The sequence below is a fragment of the Mytilus edulis genome, chromosome 13 (assembly GCF_963676685.1).
Source record: "Mytilus edulis chromosome 13, xbMytEdul2.2, whole genome shotgun sequence".
NCBI lineage: Eukaryota > Metazoa > Mollusca > Bivalvia > Mytilida > Mytilidae > Mytilus > Mytilus edulis.
In genome coordinates this window covers 8,202,661-8,223,768 of record NC_092356.1, presented here as the reverse complement: position 1 = coordinate 8,223,768, position 21,108 = coordinate 8,202,661, and the positions used below count along the sequence as shown (strand labels likewise).

The 21,108-nt window shown below is 31.3% G+C and overlaps 1 protein-coding gene across 1 annotated transcript; it reads right to left on the bottom strand.

The window, feature by feature from the left end:
- Positions 1-653: 653 nt before the first annotated feature.
- LOC139501690 (uncharacterized) lies at positions 654-15,910 on the bottom strand. Its single transcript, XM_071290838.1, has 4 exons — positions 15,790-15,910; positions 6,509-7,000; positions 5,221-5,383; positions 654-1,772 (listed from the first exon to the last, which is right to left on the bottom strand). The coding sequence occupies exons 1-4, from the start codon at positions 15,884-15,886 to the stop codon at positions 1,649-1,651; spliced, it is 876 nt and encodes a 291-aa protein (XP_071146939.1). The 5' UTR covers positions 15,887-15,910; the 3' UTR covers positions 654-1,648.
- Between the last annotated feature and the right edge of the window lie 5,198 nt (positions 15,911-21,108).

Below are 21,108 nucleotides of genomic sequence, written 5' to 3'. Positions count from 1 at the left end.
TTCACCAAATTGAATGTTAATGCCGCATGTGGAGCAGGATCTGCTTACCCTTCCGGAGCACTTGAGATGGTGTAGTGGTTAAAGCATCAGACTAACGCAAGGGTTCCTGATTCGATGCCAGTTCCGGGGAGAAATTTTCAGGAACTGAATTTTAGGCTCTCTTTTGACACAATTTGCGAGTATGGTCTTGAGGAAACGATTATAGTCCGTCGGAAGGGGACTATAAATGGTGACACGTGTTAAGGGAGAGCCATATCTCTTGTAGGTAAAAAAAAACACCCTTGTAGATTTCGAAAAGAGTAGGCTAATGCCGCGGAAAGGCAACACTCGCACCCGCGAAAGTTGCAATAACTTGTTTCCCAATCCACTTTAAATAAAAATGTTTAAAACAAAACTTGAGATCACTTCCAGATTTTGGATGTGTTCGTGTTGCTCAGTCTTTATTTTTTCTATGTTGTTTCTGTGTACTTTTATTTGTCTATTTGTCTTTTACATTTTTAGCCATGGCGTTGTCAGTTTATTTTCGATGTATGGGTTTTACTTTTCCTCTGGTATTTTTCGTCGCTTTTTTAAACTTATGAAAAGTTAAGAGAGAATTATTTCCAGCCAAAATTTCAATGGCTTATATCTCGAAAACAAGCACACAGAACCTTATTTTTATTCTGCATTTTTATTTTCTTTAATCCTATATTAAATTACAACAGTCTTTTAAAAAGCTTGTTATTTTAAAACATAGTAGCAGCGAGCATTCTTAAAGGTTCAGTGAATCCATTACAACAAGCAATCATCTGTATGTTGCATGTCAGTATATATGTAAAGTACCAAGCGGTGTCTGCAAAGATCAACTGATAGAGAGTGGAAATATAATAGGAATCATTTAAAGCAGAACTAAATGTTATAATCGTTGAACCATATATATGAAACCGTGTTCATCTTCAAAATGTGCAATTCAGCAACCAATTCCAAAAAAAAATATGCATGCGGTGTTGTTGGGAGGAACCTTAAATCATTAGTTGTGCGTTAAATATTCCACAAGGCCGTAATAGATTCAAAGCTATAGTTATTTTTATTGATTTTTCGATTTATCTGTAGTGTTGTCTTGTGTGATGAAATATTCTATAAAACTTCAGGACTATTCTACTTTCATTATTCTTTCTTTTAATTGGAGTTTATATATCTATTCAATGTAATTTTTTCTCCACTTTTGAGTTTTGAAAGTCCCCTTAGTATTTTTCGTCCCTTTTATGCAAAATAAGAAAAATATAATGATTTTTCTCTCCTTACCTTTTATTTCTTCCCTAGAATAAGTTTATACTGGTATGCTATTTAATGCTATTATTTATTGAAACACGTACTACGTCAGTGTGCAAGGGTTAGGCAATGCCGAACAGAAAAACATTTGGAGGGACAGACGCACGAACGAACGGATGGACGAACCGACTGAGGAATAAGCGTACTCTTTATGTAATACTTATCACACATTTCGTTGTTTTACAGATACATCTAGCATTGACAACAACACATTTTTCAATAATAATACTATATGTGCAATATAGTCCTTATGTTGAAAATTTTATAAATAAAAAAAAAGAAAATATTTTCCAATCCGTCCTAAGTGTCTGGTTATCTATTGTTTTAGTATCAAGTCTCAGAAGAAACATCCAATGCATACTTCCTTCTGCCTGAAACATTTAGTGTAATAGGTCCATCCAGGCGATAAAGACTGTGGGATTGCAGTAACAAGACCGGGGTCAAACGACAACAATTCACACCTGCAAAGAAATAGCATCCTATAGTTAGAAAATCATAAAAGATTAAACATACAAATAAAGACAACAGTAGTATACCGCTGTTCAAAATTCATAAATCGATAGAGAAAAAACAAATCCGGGTTACAAACTAAAACTGAGGGAAACGTGTCAAATATTAGAGAACTACGGCACAACAGAGACACAACACCGAAATGTAACACACACAGAAACGAACTATAATGTAACAATAGCCATTTTCCTGACTTGGTACAGGGCATTTTATGAACAAAATGGTGGGCTGAACCTGGTTTTGTTGAATGCCAAACCTCCCGCTTTAATGGCAGTGTTAATTATAACATTAAAATGACAACATTACACGACAGGGTTACAATAAATAAACAGATAAATGGGAGAAAATAACGAAGCATAGCCATCAAAAGGTGACAGGTTAAAAAATATTTTGATACGCCAGACACGCGCTACGTCCACACAAAACTATGCTCAGATGTAAAAAGTTTAAAAGCCATTACAACTACAAAGTTGAAGGTTGCCGAGGACCAACAGTTCCAAAAAGTTGTGAGGCCAGGGTTATCCGCCTGGAACAAAAACATCATTATTATCAAGAATAATACATAGTTTTGCAAACAGTAAATTTTATAAATTGACTATATAATAGATATACATGATTAAACCGAAGTGGTAACTAGCTATAGAATAAAAACGAATACAATATAAAATCACAGCCCTGTAAGCCATAGTCAATGCAACGCCCAAAGTGACGTCACATTTAAATTTCTAAACGTGTTCCGAAAATTAAGAAAGAATTTGGATGAAATTTAAGATTACATTTGTATGACTTATCTAATTGATATTAATAACAGTGAAAATTATTATACTAATTAATATTCAATTGTAGTAGTAATTAGATAATTAATTGTATTATCTAGCTTTGTGGGTGTTTCTTCTGATCAAACTGCAATCCAAATATATCGTGTAAATTTCGTTGATCCAAAATTAAATCTACCTAATGGACTGGATGAGTAGTTATCCCCAACACAACACAGGAATACAACAGAAAAAATACGATTTTCAACTACAAACGTTAAGACATTTGACAAAATCGGATGACAACAACAAACACAACATCAAAACCCAACGATTAATTAATTTGGGATGGAAAAGTAACGTGCCACGTCTTTAAGCAATACGAATCCACACTCAGCAAAACAGTCACATTCGGGAATAAGTCACGTTCGGTAATAAAAAGATCAGACGACGTAATAACAAACCACAATCTAACACACGGTGAAAATGTCCATAGTTAGTTTGGACAAATATACATCGTATGGATCAACCAATTCGTGATGGTGTCCGTAAAATTTACGGAGTGTCATTTTTAATCTGTCCTCCCCATAACTGTGTTGGAGCAGTTTCTGCGTTAGGAGCACACTTCTGTAGATGAAGTCCGTATAGTGTTAACATGCACGAGAATAACGTATTAATTGAGATATGTAAACACCATACGAAGGGGCAGAGGGTATGTTACTGTTGAGAAATGGGAAATTGACAATTTGGAAGTTGAAATCGTCCCGTTTATCATAGATTTTCGTGTGAAGTCGTCCATCTGTGTCAATATTGAGGAAAACATCAAGGTATGAAGCAGTCCTTCTAGTATCAGTAGTATCCTTAATTTCAAGTTCACTGGGATATATGAGATGCAAGTATTGGCTGAAATATGGATTATTCAGTGTTAGGACATCATCAATATATCGGAAAGTGAAAATAATGAATTTCGCAAGGTGCTTTTTTTATTTGTCTTTTAGAAGGGTTTGAATGAATTCTGCTTCATACGAGTACAAAAACAAATCGGCTAGTAGAGGTGCATAATTAATACCCATTGGAATACCGATTGTCTGTTGAAATATGAATCCTCCAAACTCAACAAATATATTGTTGATAAAAAAGTCCAGCATTTTGATAATATCATCTTCAGTATATTTTCTGGTAGATTCAGTGTGGTTATTCACAAAATATGAATTATTGTAACCCAAAACAATAAATTTGTATCTATGAATCCCATTTTTATAGAAAAAAACTCTGTTTAATGAGAGTCGATCTTTCAACTGAGCATGGGGAATAGTAGTGTAAAGGGTAGAACAATCAAAAGTCTTTATGTTGCTGCAAAATTGCAAAGATTGTGATCGAAGATTAAGCAGTAGATCTTTCGAATTTTTGAGAATCCAAATCTGCTTAACACCACTGGTAGAATATATCTCATCACAGTATTTGGGAATAAAGGCAACAGCAGTATACAGCTGTTCAAAACTCATAAATCGATGGACAAAAAACAAAATCGGGGTAACAAACTAAAACCGAGGGAAACGCATTAAATATAAGAGAAGAACAACGACACAACACTAAAATGTAACACACTCGTTAACAAAACTCGTTTGAAAATTATTATCAAAAATAGTATAAAAAGAGATTTTAGGGACATTTGTAAGTCAATGAAAATCAAACAAACATACATTATATTAACCTTCTGGTGTCATTGCAATGTCTTGTTTCTATTGTAAGATTACTGTTTAACTGGCGTGTGAACCACAGCTCTGTTTATTTAAAAATTAGCAGTGATTTCATCGTTGATAATTCCAATGTTCCTGGGTATTTTAAAATCATAACGTTTTATGTTTTTCTTAAAAAAAAATCGGGGAACTTTAGAGCTTATTTGTATGGATAATGTCCATTTACGTACAGAGTAGAATGAACTATTGGCTTTTGTTCTGAAGTAGATAGTGTCGCACTGTCATTTATGTTCATATAACTTGGTGGGGGAAAACTTGTCTTTTGAGACTTAGTCTAAAATTATTGTGGAATCTTATTCACCCCTCTTTAAAAGCCCATCTTCATGTTATGTTCTTGTATAAAAAAATTTTATAGAGGTTAAACTCCTTGGAATATTTTGTTTTCAACCAAATGTTTAACATAATCAAAAACCTTCGAGATCTGTGCTTTAGATTACGGTGGTCTTGCAGTGGAAAAGAATAAGGATTTGATAAATTCGTTTTAAGGGCTTCATGTAAATTATTTCAATAAGGCAAAGAGCTATACATATATATATTGATGATTTTGAGAAATCCATGCACTCACTGATGAGTCTTATGTAGACTAAACGCGCGTCTGGCGTACTCAACTATAATCCTGGTACCTTTGATATTTAATTATAAAGATGATTATATTAGACATTTAGATGAAACCTTAAATCGACCACTTTTTTAGAGATCATTGTATTATATGTAACCTTAAATGAACATTTTTTTCAATAATATTTTATTCAATTTTACAGGTGTCGACCATTTTCTGGCGTACTAAATTATAATCCTGGTATCGTGGATAACTACTCAATACAGAGACAAATGATTCGACATATATATATTTATTGTTGATATTTGTCTTATATGTATACTACCTTGAAATTTGAGAGCGGTAATTAATTCCTACGCACTCTGCTATCTTCGCACAAATAGCGATACATTGGATTTTCCCTGTGAAGACTACATCAAGATTCACCAAACTTGCTTTGTTGTCATTCTTATTGCAGTTACTGAAAAATCCAGTTGATTCATCTGCAACTATTCAATTCAAAAATAAATAAAGGATTTTATTTTCAATTGACGTTTGTGAAACAGTGACTTCTTGTGTACTTAAATTCAAAGTAAAAAAAATAAGAGATGAGTCTTTTTTTTTCTAATTTCTCACACTCTTTGGTTGAAAGAGAAAGAACAAAGAAAAAAATTAAGTAGAAAACGTCCTATGCATATAGATATGACAACATATGACTTCATTTCCTTATCTATTTTATTGTATTATTTACATATAATTTATGCTCAGAACCACATATTTTTGAATATATGTACATATGTATATATACAGTAACGTATTCAGTAGATATACAAATAATGTTTAATGTCGCCTCGAAATTGTAACTAACTGTGTAATAAATTTTCTCATTTTCCTGACCTTGATTCGATTTGCGTTAATTGTGCATAATTTGTGTTATGTAAAATTATAGTTTGGAATGACATGAGAGATGGACTGTTATGTATTCTTATGTCTTTTTATACAATTTAGTTTTCCCTTTTTTGATGTGCTTTTTGTGAATGGAATTAAGTGCAGGTGTTTCTTTTCTATTATATGTACATTGATAACGTCGTGAAACATCTCTTTCTGATCAAATGTGATAATTGTTTAAATATCAATTAAGCTGATTGCTAAACCAACAATTTATACCAATTTCAAATTGCTACTATCTGAAGTTCCCGATTTTGTACTGTATATTTGGTATACAAGACTTAGTGACTTTCCAAAATATAACTGTGCAAGATTCTTTAGCATATGAGACCATATTATGTCGATATATTTAACTACAAGTCAATAGACCACTTTCGAGTTTGTCCGTCACCGGAAAAAATAGTCAATGATGCGCGCCTTTATGGCTTCATTTACCAGATAGAGGGGATCGCATGTATCCCTGCACTATTAATGTTCATCGAGCGTCTTAGCTTCATTAAGCAGGATACACTAGATATAAAGTTTTTCTGTAGGTACTTAATCAGAATTCCCTTATGACAGCAGTGCTGATTGTCAACTGTGAGAATTCAGTTTGCCCTAAACGTAGGAATGATGTTCACTAAAACCAAAGTTTTTGACGGAAATGAATCGAACTCGAAAGATGTCTTTTAGAGTGATGTACTTACCATCGATCTCAATTATCCACTCTCCATCATTATTTCTCGAGTAGATTCCTGCAGATCTAACTTCAAAGGGGTTCGGGTCGGTCCAACTGCATTGCAAGTTGTCACCAATTATTCCCCCTGTACCGAACTTTATAATTCCGTCTTCCCAGCTTGCCCACAATAGTCGGTATTGATTGCAGTCTAAAAGTCCTACGGTATTAAACTTCTCGCTAACGTCATTGGTTTCAATACCATCCGATCGTCGGATTGCTGATATTGCATTTCCCCATCCCCCAATTAGAACTTCGTACCTTAAAGTTGAATCAGACATGATTTCCGAATTGGACATGAATAGCTTAGCTTGTAAACATATTTTTACTTCGAAGACTAATGTTTCAGTTTTGTTGCGTCCATACTTTGCAAGGTCCGTTACATAATCAGTTATGACGTTAAAATCAAAGAAACCTAAAGGTTTAGAGTCCACTGTTCTGATTTGATATCGAACTCTTATGCCTGAAATCAATAGAAATACGTAATCCAAATACAAAAATGATACGTTTATAGATACTTAACAAAAGTACATAATAATACTAAAGAAATATCAATAAAAATATGTCATACAAAATTGCCCTATATATAGATACAGTACTTTAAACCGACAAACTGGTATTTGGAATATGTTAGATAGTTGTTGAATGTCCAATTATGCAAATATTGACAACTTGAGTAATCCTTTAATCGTATGCCATATATAGTTTATTTCTATTGTCTTCTTTTAAACAGGTGTTTGTAATAAAAAAGGCATAAAAAAATATTACTTCAAGTAATTGTTATAAAATGTAAAACTTACTAATTTGAATCATTGTTTTAATTTTAATTGAATTTGTGACAGCGATTTAAACTTAGTCTCGCCAAATCTTTAGTTTATAAATCAGCAAACACGAAAAATGAACTTGCCGGTGTATATGTGAATCAAACATGTATATTGAGATTAACAACAATTTACTTATCTGTATGTTTATGAGACAAACTGAATTGATAAAAACAAGTATAGTGTAGAAGCTGTGGGTGTTCTACATGAAAACCATTTATTTTAATTTCACAGTAAAATTAAAACTATTTTAATACATGTATTCATATAACTTTTATATGTGGTCCATATATAGCCAAGAAGCAATATCAGCCTTCACAGTTCAACTATCAATAGAAATATTATTAGATAACTTAGTACATATTTTGAAACTTTTTTTCAATATAACAGAAAGATATTTTTTTTTTTAGTTTAACAAAATGTCAAAACAGTTTTGTGAAGTCAAAATAGTTTACGTACAATTAGAACCACCTGCTACTTTTGAATAAACATTTGTGTCCCAAACTTAATAAGCAAATGTAACAAGTGTGCACAATCATCGCTTTATATACAGTGCAGGAAAATGACAGTTGGTATCTTATAGTTTGTTTCTGTGTGTATTGTATTATCGTTTTGGTTTTTTGTTGCACTCAAGTGTTTCTGTTGTTTCGTTGTTTTCCTTTTTTAGTTAATGTGTTTACCTCAGTTTTATTTTGAAACCCGGACTTGTTTTCTCGATCAATTTATGACTTTCGAACAGCGGTAAACTACTGTTGCCTTTATTTATATTTTGCGATCAGAATACTTGCTTTTTGTATCTTGAAATCAGAAACCATGCTTTTTATATCTTGCAATTAGAATCCTTGGTTTTAAAATATACGGACAACAACCTACCTTTCAATAACAAAAAAGCAAAGTCGATTTAACATTTAACATTAAATACAACGCAATCTTGTCATTGTGGCTATTTGTGTGCTTATTTTGTAAAGAAAAAACAAAAAAACTGAGGCATATTATTGTCATAAAAAATATTTAGTGTATCAAATTCGTTTTGCAAAAACCTTTGAAACAAAAAACAAAACAATCCATTTTTGGACAGTGATTTTTTATTATTATAAATACATAGTTTCAAAAAAATTAAAGGAATTATAAAATATTAGCTGCAACTCAAAATGAAATATTGAGGTTATTGAACGACCATACAGAAAACAAAGGCATGGTAATCAAATTTGAACATTAACGGTTAATTCCCTTTGCATACAAGGATCTTCTTTATCCTGTTTTAAGTTACCTATACAACCTGTATAAAATTTGTGATCAATTGGAAACCAAATACATACTATTTTCTTCGGGTTTTTTTTTTTTTAGAAATGAATGTTTTTGATTAAAATGGTATTTTGTATACATTCTTTTTTTTCAAAAATGATTTTAAATTTATCTATAAATTCATTTTGAAATAAGGGCTACAAAGACTTTATTTTTATTCCATACAATTAGTCACTTATCTAAAAGGTTTTGATTGGGTCAAATATTCTTTGCATATATAAACCAAGAATAAGTACGATGGGAGTCCAGTAGATATAAATGCTTCTTTAAGAAAAGAATTTATATTTTCAGAATCCAGTTTTAATGATCCAACAATGAAAATGCAGCCGAGAAACACTCTCTCTTTTGAAAAACCAATCAGTGGATTAAATCATTTACTTCCAAATATCAGCGGATCAAACCATTTACCTTGAAATATACAACAGCAAACTTCAGCTATTGTATTATTGCATGATCATCAAGTCTCCAGCATCTCTTGTAACTCGTTGTCTGTTGTCATTTTTCATCTGTTTTAGTGCGTAAACTTTTACAAAAAATTTCTTCCTTGAAACAACAGTGACAATTGGATTCAACCTTGACCACACAAGAGTATAGGGGAAATATGTAAGGTTTGTCTATCTTCTTTAAACCAACAGAGAGAGAGAGACAAATAGGTAAACGATGACAGAATATCACGATCTAATTTGTGTACCTACTACTTATTCAAAAATCTGTTAGACGGCTCTTTTATAGAAAGTATTGCATATAAATGACCAGAAGTGGTAGACCTTTAATTTGATTGTACACTGTCTAGATGTTATGACTACATACGTCGTTATATTATCTATGGATAGACATTTTTCACTTGACAGTGGATACTTGTATTGTAAACAGTTGAAAAAGTTAAATGATGTTGGTCATGCATGGTAAAAAGATTAAGCAAATAGGAAAGTCTTCATTGTTTATGACTATTTAACAGCGGTATACCACTGTTGTCTTTATTGTTTATTATATTGCCACTTCTGAAATGTTTGTAAAAAAATCAGGTTTTAAGGTCATAAACTATGGCATGTTGTTTTTATATAAACACTGTCGATTTGCAGAAAAAAGATTTATTGATTGATGGATGATTTTTTTTACAACGAATCAGCACAAAAATAAGGAACCGTGCAAATGAAAAAAATGCCTATTTTTTTTTTTTAAATTTATGGCATTAATAATTATTGTGTCATAATCATGTTTAAATACTGCTTTTGAAACTACCCTAGGATTCTCAAAAAAGCATGAACGAATTTTACATTATTGTTGTTTACATTTTTTATTTTTTGAATTTTCGGCCCACATAATTTGGTTTGTTAGTTTGAGTGTAATAAGGTCTAAACATGTCTTTAGTCATTTTCATCTACAGACAATTGCAGCAGCAACAAAAGATTCAAAAGACATATGTTTTCTGAGAGATAACAGTGGCTTATCGTTGCACAAATCCTTGCTAATGGGTCCTGCAGACAAACGCTAGCATAACATTGTCTTCATTTATGTGTGCTTTAGTAACGTCGGAGATCGAATTGAAATACTTACTCTTGAGACATGATAAAGTAAGACACCGAAACTGAAAGGAAAGCACTTCCGATAACAGGTTAAAACTATAAGAATAACGATTAAAATACGTTATGAACATTAAGTCGGAAGTTTTTTTGTTGAAAGAGTAATTATTCCATTAAAAAAAATGTGTTTTCTTTTCGCTATAAAATGTTTTATACATGTATGAATTTTTCATTGTAGATGAATTATGGAAAGAAACTGCGCTAACAAAGTGTACACTCCTGTTAGGTCATTTCCATTTTCTACATTTGAAAATGCCTGTACCAAGTCAGGAATACGACAGTTCGTTTTTGATGCGTTTTGTTATTTAATTTTGCCATGTGATTATTGATTTTCCGAATTTTCCTCTAAGTTCAGTATTTTTGTGATTTTACTTTTTTCCATCAGATGAAAGCAAAAGAAAACAATCATAAGTATTGTTGTTTATCTCCAATTATTATAAATGAAGACAAGAGAATATTATTAAAGATACCTTCGAAATTAAGTTTTGAATGTCTAAAATTGTATATGATAGTACTTTTATGGAACAAGCAGAAATGAAATGCGGGCGAACGAGTAGGTTATATAATATTTAATCAGGTGATAAATAAACGAAAGAATGTTTGGATAGAACAAAAATAACATATTCTTCATTAAAAAAATTAAGTATGTGATGTTGGAACGATAGTAATTTTTTTTTTTTTAGATTATTTAGTTTTATCATTATTTTTTAAATGATTTTTACTTAAGGAAGCTGGCTTGTCATGTTTTGGAATTTTTGTAAGATTTTCGGAATCCTCTGGTTTCATCCATTTGAATGCCTTGAAAAAATTTGCCCGGTGACTCCCATTTTTCTTTTTGAAAATCTTTTACTTGTATAAGGATTAGCCATCTGTAAGAGTCTTATAAAATTTTAATTACTTTTTAACAGTTTTTGAGAACTTCAACTTGTCAATGATAAAGCTATGAAAAGTCAAGAGAGAATATTTTCCCGCCAAAATTTCAACGGCTCATATCTCGAAAACAAGCACGGTGACCTATATATTTTTTTTGCTCTTTGGATTTCTTTATTAATTTCCTATCAATATAAACTTGTGTTTTGAAAAGTTAATAACTTTGAAACTGAGAAGCGAACTCCCTTAAAAAAAACCTGATGAATGAATTTTGAAATAGATAAGTACAAATTTTAGCTAGAGAAGAATGCACATTGCAAATGATGTAGATCCCATTAATAAATTCAATATCAAAGTAGACTTATTAAGGCCTAAGATATTAATTAAACCTTATCGAACATTATCAATTATCCTACATGTATGATCTACCTACAATAACTTATACGTTTGTAAATTAACATTTTGTTTAAGGTGGTACCTAACACTACAGGGAGATAACTCTGTAAAATCAGCTAAACGTTATAATTACGTTGTGTTGTAAAGGGAATATTAAGCTTCTCAATGATCAAAGTTGTTGTTTGTTAAACTGCTATATATATAACCAGTATAATTTTTCTGACAAAACGGTTGGTTCAAAAATTTTGAAATTTTTATAATACTTGTTTAAGGGTCAAAGTAAAAACTTTGTAAAAATTTTATGAAAATTAAACGAGCCAAATTAATTTTAGTGAAAGTGTTGGGTACCACCTTAATGTACTGATAATGTAATCAATATATAAACCAATACTATGAGCGATATTTTACTGACTATCAGTTTTAGATACTGTTCAAGGAATGTAAGTACAAAACTGAAGATGTTTCATGTTTTCTGTAAAAGAGGGACGAAAGATACCAAAGAGACAGTCAAACTCAAAGATTGAAAATAAACTGACAACGCCATGGTTAAAAATAAAACAACAAACAGACAAATAATAGTACAGAAGACACAACATAGAAAACTAAAGACTAAGAAACACGAACCCCCTCCCCCCCCAAAAAAAACCCCCAAACAAACCGGGGGTGATCTCAGAAGGGTAAGCAGATCAAGCTCCATATGTGGCACCCGTGACTTGTCAAGCATTTTTTCGAGACAATTTCAGACAATACCAAGATTATTGAATACTGAGACAGACTTATTAAGTATTTGATAATCTTAGTTTTGTCTGAAATATTCTCGACAAATGCTTGAAAAGTCACGATTCAGAATCGACCTATCTCGACCAGTCTTGACTCAGTCTTGACCAGGCTTGACATGTCGTGACCAGTTAAACCTGCCTCGATCTGTCTAGACTTTGAAAAGTCTTTACCTTTTAATGTAGTATCGACTGGTCTGTATATCGGTCCATTAAACTCAATTATACATTAATATTACAAAATTCCAAGTCATTTGGTAGTTTTGTTCATTGCTATCAAATTAAGGATTTAATTAATAGGTAAAAAAGCTAGAATTTTTAGTTTTGATTAAATTCAGATAGTCGTCTTTAATTATTTCTATATCTTTTTTATATCAACTTTGATGTTCGTAAAACTTGACAGATATCAAAATCATACATTGATCTTACAGAATGCCAGGTTGTTTGGTGGTTTGTATTTTTTGGAAGTAAAAAAGTTCGTTACGACTAAAATCGATAGTCGTCTTTAAAATGTATTTATACATTTTTCAAATTAACTTGGATTTTCATAAATTTATACAGCAACCTCGGTTATATATTGACCTTACAGAATGCCAGTTTCTTTGAAGATTGGAAAACTGCTTTCACATATAAGGATTTAATTATTAGGTTAGAAAAGCTAGAATTTTCAGTTCGGAATAAATTCGATATTTACCAAACACAAGTTATACTTAATCTTAATTCCATACACTTTTATATATGTAAACAATGTTTGTTTCTTAATTTTTTATTGCATGCCTTGTATTTTAGATTCAGCTTTGTAATACAGTATGTGCTTTTATGTTTGTTCAAAAGTTTTTTAGAGCTTGTGCTATATATTTCATCTTATGTTATGGTCATTGTTATATTATAGTTCGTTTCTGTGTGTATTACATTATAACGTTGTGTCGTTTGCTTTCTCTTATTTGTGAGTGTAAATTCACATTGCGATAAGACGTGTCACGGTACTTGTCTATCCCAAATTCATGTATTTTGTTTTGATGTTATATATATATGTTATATTTGTTATTCTCGTGGGATTTTGTCTATGTGTGTTACATTTTAGTGTTATGTCGTTGTTCTCCTCTTATATTTAATGCGTTTCCCTCGGTTTTAGTTTGTTATCCCGATTTTGTTTTTTGTCCATGGATTTATGAGTTTTGAACAGCGGTATACTACTGTTGCCTTTATTTATCAACATTGTTTTTCTTATCTTATTCTTAATATCTTTTCTTTTAAATACTATGATTTGTTTTGTAGGTTTAACAGCTTGAATTTCAGTTCTGACCAAATTCATATTACATTTTCGATTGTTATTGAATTATTCGAACATTTATGATTCCAACATTTGAAATTGGCGGCTCAAGACATACCAATTGTGAATTTAACGGTAAATGTTAGCGAATGAAAAAAGCTGTTCCTTACATATGCATCAGAACTATTGCTAATGTCGCTAATTAAACATAATAATTTGACCAACATACTGAGATAATTTTAGGCCAAAAAGAGTTCCATGGCAGCACGAACAAGTTGGGCTTATAACAATAATGTATTATTGACACCAATGATATTACTGTATACCAGTTTTCAGTAAAATTTTCTTATACATGGTTCGCCAATTATATACCAAGACAGCTGATTAATCAACTCTACTCTTGTTACATACAATCTAACTCTCTTTCATCTTGTAACAGTATTAAAACATTTGACTTTTCTACCCTGTACACAAGTATTCCACATTCCAAACTAAAAGACAAATTGAAAGAGTTGATATTACTTTGCTTCATAAAAAAGAATGGCCAACGTAGATACAAGTATCTTGTCTTAGGGAGGGATAAATCCTACTTTGTAAAGAATCACTCTGATTCAAACAAAAAATTCTCTGAAACTGATATTATCAAGATGCTTGATTTCTTGATTGACAACATATTTGTTACGTTCGGAGGACGTGTTTTTCAACAGACTGTCGGCATTCCAATGGGAACAAACTGTGCCCCTCTACTCGCCGACTTGTTTCTTTATTATTATGAGGCTGACTTCATGCAGGAACTTCTTAGGAAGAAAGATAAGAAGTTAGCAACATCCTTTAACTCTACTTTCCGCTATATAGATGATGTTCTTTCACTAAACAATTCAAAATTTGGTGACTATGTGGAACGCATCTATCCAATCGAACTAGAGATAAAGGATACTACAGATACAGTTAAGTCGGCTTCATATCTTGACTTACATCTAGAAATTGACAATGAGGGTCGGTTGAAAACAAAACTTTACGACAAAAGAGATGATTTCAGCTTTCCAATTGTGAACTTTCCATTTCTAAGTAGCAACATTCCAGCAGCACCTGCATACGGGGTATATATCTCCCAATTGATACGATATTCCCGTGCTTGCATTTCCTATCATGATTTTCTTGATAGAGGTTTGCTGCTCACAAGGAAGCTATTAAACCAAGAGTTCCAAATGGTGAAGTTGAAATCATCCCTTCGTAAATTTTACGGACGCCATCACGAGTTGGTTGACCGTTATGGAATAACCGTTTCACAAATGATATCGGATATGTTCCTTACGTCGTAACTACAATCCCCTTCCCTTTCATGAATATGACCTACCGAATTAGACTATTTACCGGATTTGTAATCACTTAAGCAACACGACGGGTGCCACATGTGGAGCAGGATCTGCTTACCCTTCCGGAGCACCTGAGATCACCCCTAGTTTTTGGTGGGGTTCGTGTTGTTTATTCTTTAGTTTTCTATGTTGTGTCGTGTGTACTATTGTTTTTCTGTTTGTCTTTTTTTATTTTTAGCCATGGCGTTGTCAGTTTGTTTTAGATTTATGAGTTTGACTGTCCCTTTGGTATCTTTCGTCCCTCTTTTGTTAGTCATTAGGACCTTGATCTTCCGTGTTATTTAAAAAAAATTTTTTAACGACGTTTCAATCATAATCCCAACCATGAAAAACATGTTATACTTCATTCAACAATTTCAAAAGTAAATGTGTTAACGTTAAAATATTTAATTAGCTTTTATTTACTTGTATTTAAAGAGAATTAATCGTTTGGGAATGACCACTGCATGAGCAAAATCATTACAAAATCGCTAAACTAAACACGATTGTCGTCTGTTGGGGTTTTGTTGATATTCATTCCGAGTCGTAAAATATAATTATCCAGAATTGGTCACAGAAATAAATTGCCTCGGAAAACGCACTATTAATACTATGATAACCCTATCATTTTAGGGTTATCGTAGTATTAATAGTGCCTCTTCCGAGGCATTTTTTGGGGGGAGCAATTCTGGATAATTATATTTCAAGCCTCAAAATAGTTTTGAAAAAAGTTATCAGTTCAATTCTGGTTGCTCCTATACACAAAATAAATGGTTATAAGTATGTTGCAAGATTAAGAGAAAAAGAAAAAAAACAAAGCTTATATCTCATGCAACATAAATAAAATTAATAGAGTTATTTAAAATATTTTACCTGCAGCTGTAGATAAACAAAAACAAACGAAAACTAATATGAACGTTTTCATTACTAATATAAGTCCACTGTATAATGTCATCATATATATGAACATAATTACTTAATAAACTTGTCAATTGTAATTCTTTCTGTTGATTTGTTTCAATGCCTTTAAATCACAAGTTATAATTGGCAATATTGGTGCATGCGTACATCTCTTTAAATAGACATGTGAATTATTGAATTAATATACTACGGGGTTCGAATGCATTAAACATCTAAAGAGTTTCTTTAACTTATAACTATATTTCACAAAGGATTTCTTTTAAAAGTACTATTCGTAGGTCGTATGCATAAAATTACATAAGATTTCACTTAACTGAGGAAATATTAAATAGGAACATTTCTCTTTAACAATGTAATATGTGATTGGCTAATTCCGTGAACTCATCCGTGCAAAAGTTTGTTCTGATTAACATTGATTGAACAAATCATACTTTTATTACGACCTAGCGTTCAATTACAATTATGGTGCGTGTTAGGTTTTTAATATACATAACAAACTAAAATACCCAAACGAATGTCCCATTGCTGCATAAGACAAAAGGATATTTTAAAGAACGAGCATTGGTAAAAATATCTTTTTAAAGCAAAATGTTCCAGAACTTAATCACAGCAGAGAAGAAATGACTTTTGGTTAAATTTGAAATACATTTCAACATAAGAGCAGAAAAATTTACGAAGACAGATTCCATAAAACAAAAATTTATTTGGACAACGTTTCCATTGGTAGATTATTGTAAAGTAATTTTTTTTCTATTTTATTCACTGGCATTTGTTTATATAATCAGAAGATTTACCACAGAAGCAGTCCTAAATGGCAAATGTTTGATACTCTAGAATATTTTTAATCATGAAGCTTAAGAATGAAATATGTTAATAAAATATTTACTTGAAAAAACCTTTAAATATCATTGTAATTTTTCAAACACATTTTACCCATGTTTTTTCTTTGTTCGATGGTGATGGGAAATAACATTTTTTATACAATCATATTTGTCAACTCTTACAATTTAGGATCGTAATTAGATTATTATCTTTCGTGATTGGTGGTGGTTTCCATAATCTATTTGATGTCTGGATCTATCATTTCTTGATCATTGTCGTTTTGATGTATGCTATTGGTTTCAGATCTCTCTTGACAAGTTTCATGGTCTGAAATATCTAAACAAAGATGAATAATGTATTTTAATGTAACACTGATAATTTGATTGATATCTTTCAAGTATTTCAAACATGTTTACATAACTTTGATAGATTTATTCAATATGCATATAAATTACAAGGCAATCCACCTCAACCTATAATTTTCATTTTCCTTTGTTTAAATCAATACGAGCAAAATCACTACGCTGATAATTTACATTTCCATTTCTAACATGTTACATTAAAAAGAATATTTGAAAATAATATCAACGACAATGAGACAATCAACCAGTGTTCAATTGAAGTAGATTAAAGAAATTATAGACAAGCGTACGGCCTTCCACCATGAGAAAAAATCCACACTGTATAGTCGGGTAAAAAAGGCGTTTAAAAAAATGAAATAATTCAATTAAGAAAACTAACGGCCTTATTAGTTACAAAACAATTTTCGAACAAATAGAACCACTGGGCTACAAGCTACTGACTTGGAACAGACACATACAGAATTTGATTTATTTTTCTTCTTTCCCCTTTTTTAGTTCATTCGTGAACTGTAGTCTCTTTGTATATACATGTAATTTGATTGTTTCTCTAACTGCACATCAATTCTAAATGAAAGAAAATGCTGTTTGGGGCTTACACATTTTTATTAGATGTTTATGTAGTACTTTGTGGAGCTTGCATACTCTTCACCTTCTATGCAGTGCTTTGTTGATCTTGAATACTCATCAGTTTTCTATGCAGTGCTTTGTGGCGAATGAACAAGCTCTAGTTTTCTATCTATTGTTGTGTGGTGCTTTAACTATCTTAAGAGTTCTACGCAGTGCTTTGTGCCAATTTAGATAGCTTCAGATTTCTATGCAATGCTTTTGTGGCGATTGAACTATCTTCAGATTTCTATGCAATGCTTTGTGGCGTTTAAAATATCTTCAGATTTCTATGCAGTGCTTTGTGGCGCTTGAACTATCTTGAGATTGTTATGCAGTGATATGTGGCGATTAAAAAAGCTTTAGTTTTCTATGTAGTCTTGTGTGGCTATGAGCCATGTTCAGATTTCTAAGCAGTGCTTTTCTATGTAGTGTTTTGTGGAGCTGAACTATCTTCAGATTTCTATGCAATGCTTTGTGGCGTTTAAAATATCTTCAGATTTATATGCAGTGCTTTGTGGCGCTTGAACTATCTTGAGATTGTTATACAGTGATGTGTGGCGATTAAAAAAGTTTTCTATGTAGTCTTGTGTGGCAATGAGCCATGTTCAGATTTCTAAGCAGTGCTTTTCTATGCAGTGCTTTGTGGCAATTGAACAAGCCTGATTTTTTTTGCGTTTTGGTATTGTCATAAGCCGATTGGACAGTTTTTTGTTTTCTATTTAGAACATACTCATCCCTTTTCGTTCAATGAAAAGTCAGTGTTTTACTTTCTTATTTTCATAGTACATGGCTTTCCATGTACTATGAAATCCAATATAGATATAGGAAGATGTGGTATGAGAACCAATGACACAACTCTCCATCCAAGTTACAATTTATAAAAGTAAACCGCTATAGGTCAAGGTTCGGCCTTCAACATGGAGCCTTGGATCACACCGAACAACAATACATGAATGATTTATCAGTATAGATTAATCATGAAAGTGAACTCTTAACAACTTCACTAACGATTTTTTCAATACCCTTGAGACATTTTCCGTAGGAAAAAAGCTTACTGATTAAAGATGAAAGAGAAAAGAATTATGAAAAAAACATTTACTATATATAACGAAGTGCTGTCAGCCAATGAAATTGTAGAATTTGATGACTCTAAATTGTAAAGAATGAATGTAAATCATGTTCTTAGTAAAGGATTATCATATTATTTGTGTCTATTTACAGTTCAAAACAAAGAGTTTCTATAAATGCGTTACAATTGACTCAAAGCACATTTATCAGATTGAAAGGATTTATCACAGTGATTGCACCTGACTAAAAGTTGTATTGTGAAACAAACAAAGAAACCACAATAAGATGAAGTATACTGGTGCAACTAAATTCAAGGACGACATCAAAAACCAATGAAGGATAAACAACTTAATTCAAATAGTATGGTAGATGGGGGGTCAAAATTGCTGCAACTTTTGTTTAATTGACATCGACTTTAATATTTTCTTATTGGTCAATCAATTTTTCCAAAAAATAAGTTAAGAAAGGGGGGGGGGGGGTAGGGGGTCATTGAAAAAACTATATGAATTAAGTTTTGTGTCCTACATTGAACTTTTGATGTCGTCCCTTATACAGTTGATGTTATTATGAATATCATTTCATTAATAACTTCAAATTACACCAACAACAAAAAAACAATATCAAAGGAATGCATTAAAAAGTTGAAATATTTCTTAAATGTTATATAAGTGAAAAACAGTATCGTTTCCAGAAGACAAGTGGAAAACAATGAAATCTTATAAGTGGAACGATAACTCCAAAAATATATTTTAATTCAAACTCTATCTTCTGAAAATTTTATAAATGAAATTATAAACTTTGAATCAAAGAAATATAGTGAAAATCAAAATGGGATAGATCAGGCAGCTAGTGAGCTTGACTTAATTTTATGCAACTTAACAGAAAAATCTTGTACACTAAGACTTGTAAGAGGTATACCAAACTTTAAAAGAAACAAAAATGGTCAGATAATGAAGTATATGAATATAAAAAGTCAATAAATGAAGTTGGAAAAGAATTAAGGCAAAATCCCTTTAACTGTTCACTGAAACATAAATATTTGTGTTTACTCAAATCTTTAAGAAAGTTAACAAAACAAAACAAAAAATAGAATTTAAAGGGAAAATCAGATTCGATGAATAAAAATCCTCAGGAATACTGGGAAATACTAAAATCACTAGAAAACAAAAATATAGATGGAGATGATGATTTAAAAGAAATGTTAAAGGACAGTGAAAGCACAATTAAACATTTCCAAAATCAAGGAAAGTTTTCAAAAATAAATAATGATTTTCAAACTAAAATTGAGCAAAAGCTGAAATTATTGACGATACTATTTTTTTAACCCAGAGACAGACAGGCCTATTACTTGCTCTGAAATAAATGTATTATAAAAAAAAAAAAAATATGGAAAAGCAAGCGGTCCAGATAATGTGTTGAACGAGGTAATTAAATTTAGTAGTCCAGTAACTACCAAAGCATATGCTAAACTATTTAATCTTATGTTAAAAACAGGATACTATCCAACTTCATGGAATTCTGCATACATAACTTTAGTACATAAATCTGGTGACAAATGTAATCCAAGCAATTACAGAGGAATTTCTTTAATCAACTGTATATCCAAATTATTTAGCAGTATCTTAAATCAAAGAATGATTAAAACTATGGTAAAAGAAAATTAAATAATGCCCAGTTTGGATTTAGAGTTAATCATAGAACTGCAGACAGTGTATTTATCCTTAAAACTTTGATTAATAAATATATTCATAAAAATAAAAGAAAACTTTATGTCTGTTTTGTAGATCTTAAAAGGGCTTTTGATTTACTTACGAGAATTGGAATGCTTTATGAATAAGCTAAAATGGGTGTAGGGAAACATATGTTTGAAATAATAAAACAACAGTTTATTCATACTGAAGCATATTTAAAATATAATGATAAACATTCTAGATTCTTTCCCATTGACCGAGGAGTAAAACAAGGGGACAGTATTAGTCCCACACTTTCCAATTTATTTATTAATGACATAGTTGAAAATTTTGACCATAAAGGTTCAAATCCCTTGAGAATATTAAATTCTGATATAGGAAGTCTTTTGATTGCCGATGACCTTATAATTTTATCCGAAAGTAAAGAAGGTCTTCAAAATAACTTTTTAATAACTAACTTATCAAATTACTGTGAAATGGCAGTTATGTCTAAATACTACAAAAACAAAAACAATGATCATTGAACAAAGAACTACAAGACTGTAACCATACATTGTAAGGTTCAACAATGAAAAAATTGATAACGTTACTGAGTATAAATTTCTAGGCACTCTGATAAAAAATAACGGAAATCTAAATGCATGTTTAACAGATTTAGCAAGGAAAGCTCTGTTTTCATTAAAAACACATGCAGTTTTTTTTGGGAAATATCCCTGTTAATG

Excerpts from the sequence above, each read along its gene's own strand:
- LOC139501690 (XM_071290838.1), bottom strand. The coding sequence starts at position 15,886 with ATGTTCATATATATGATGACATTATACAGTGGACTTATATTAGTAATG. Across the intron at positions 7,001-15,789 it reads TTGTTTATCTACAGCTGCAG|GCATAAGAGTTCGATATCAA; the intron begins GTAAAATATTTT and ends TATTGATTTCAG. Across the intron at positions 5,384-6,508 it reads GTGGATAATTGAGATCGATG|TTGCAGATGAATCAACTGGA; the intron begins GTAAGTACATCA and ends TGAATTGAATAG.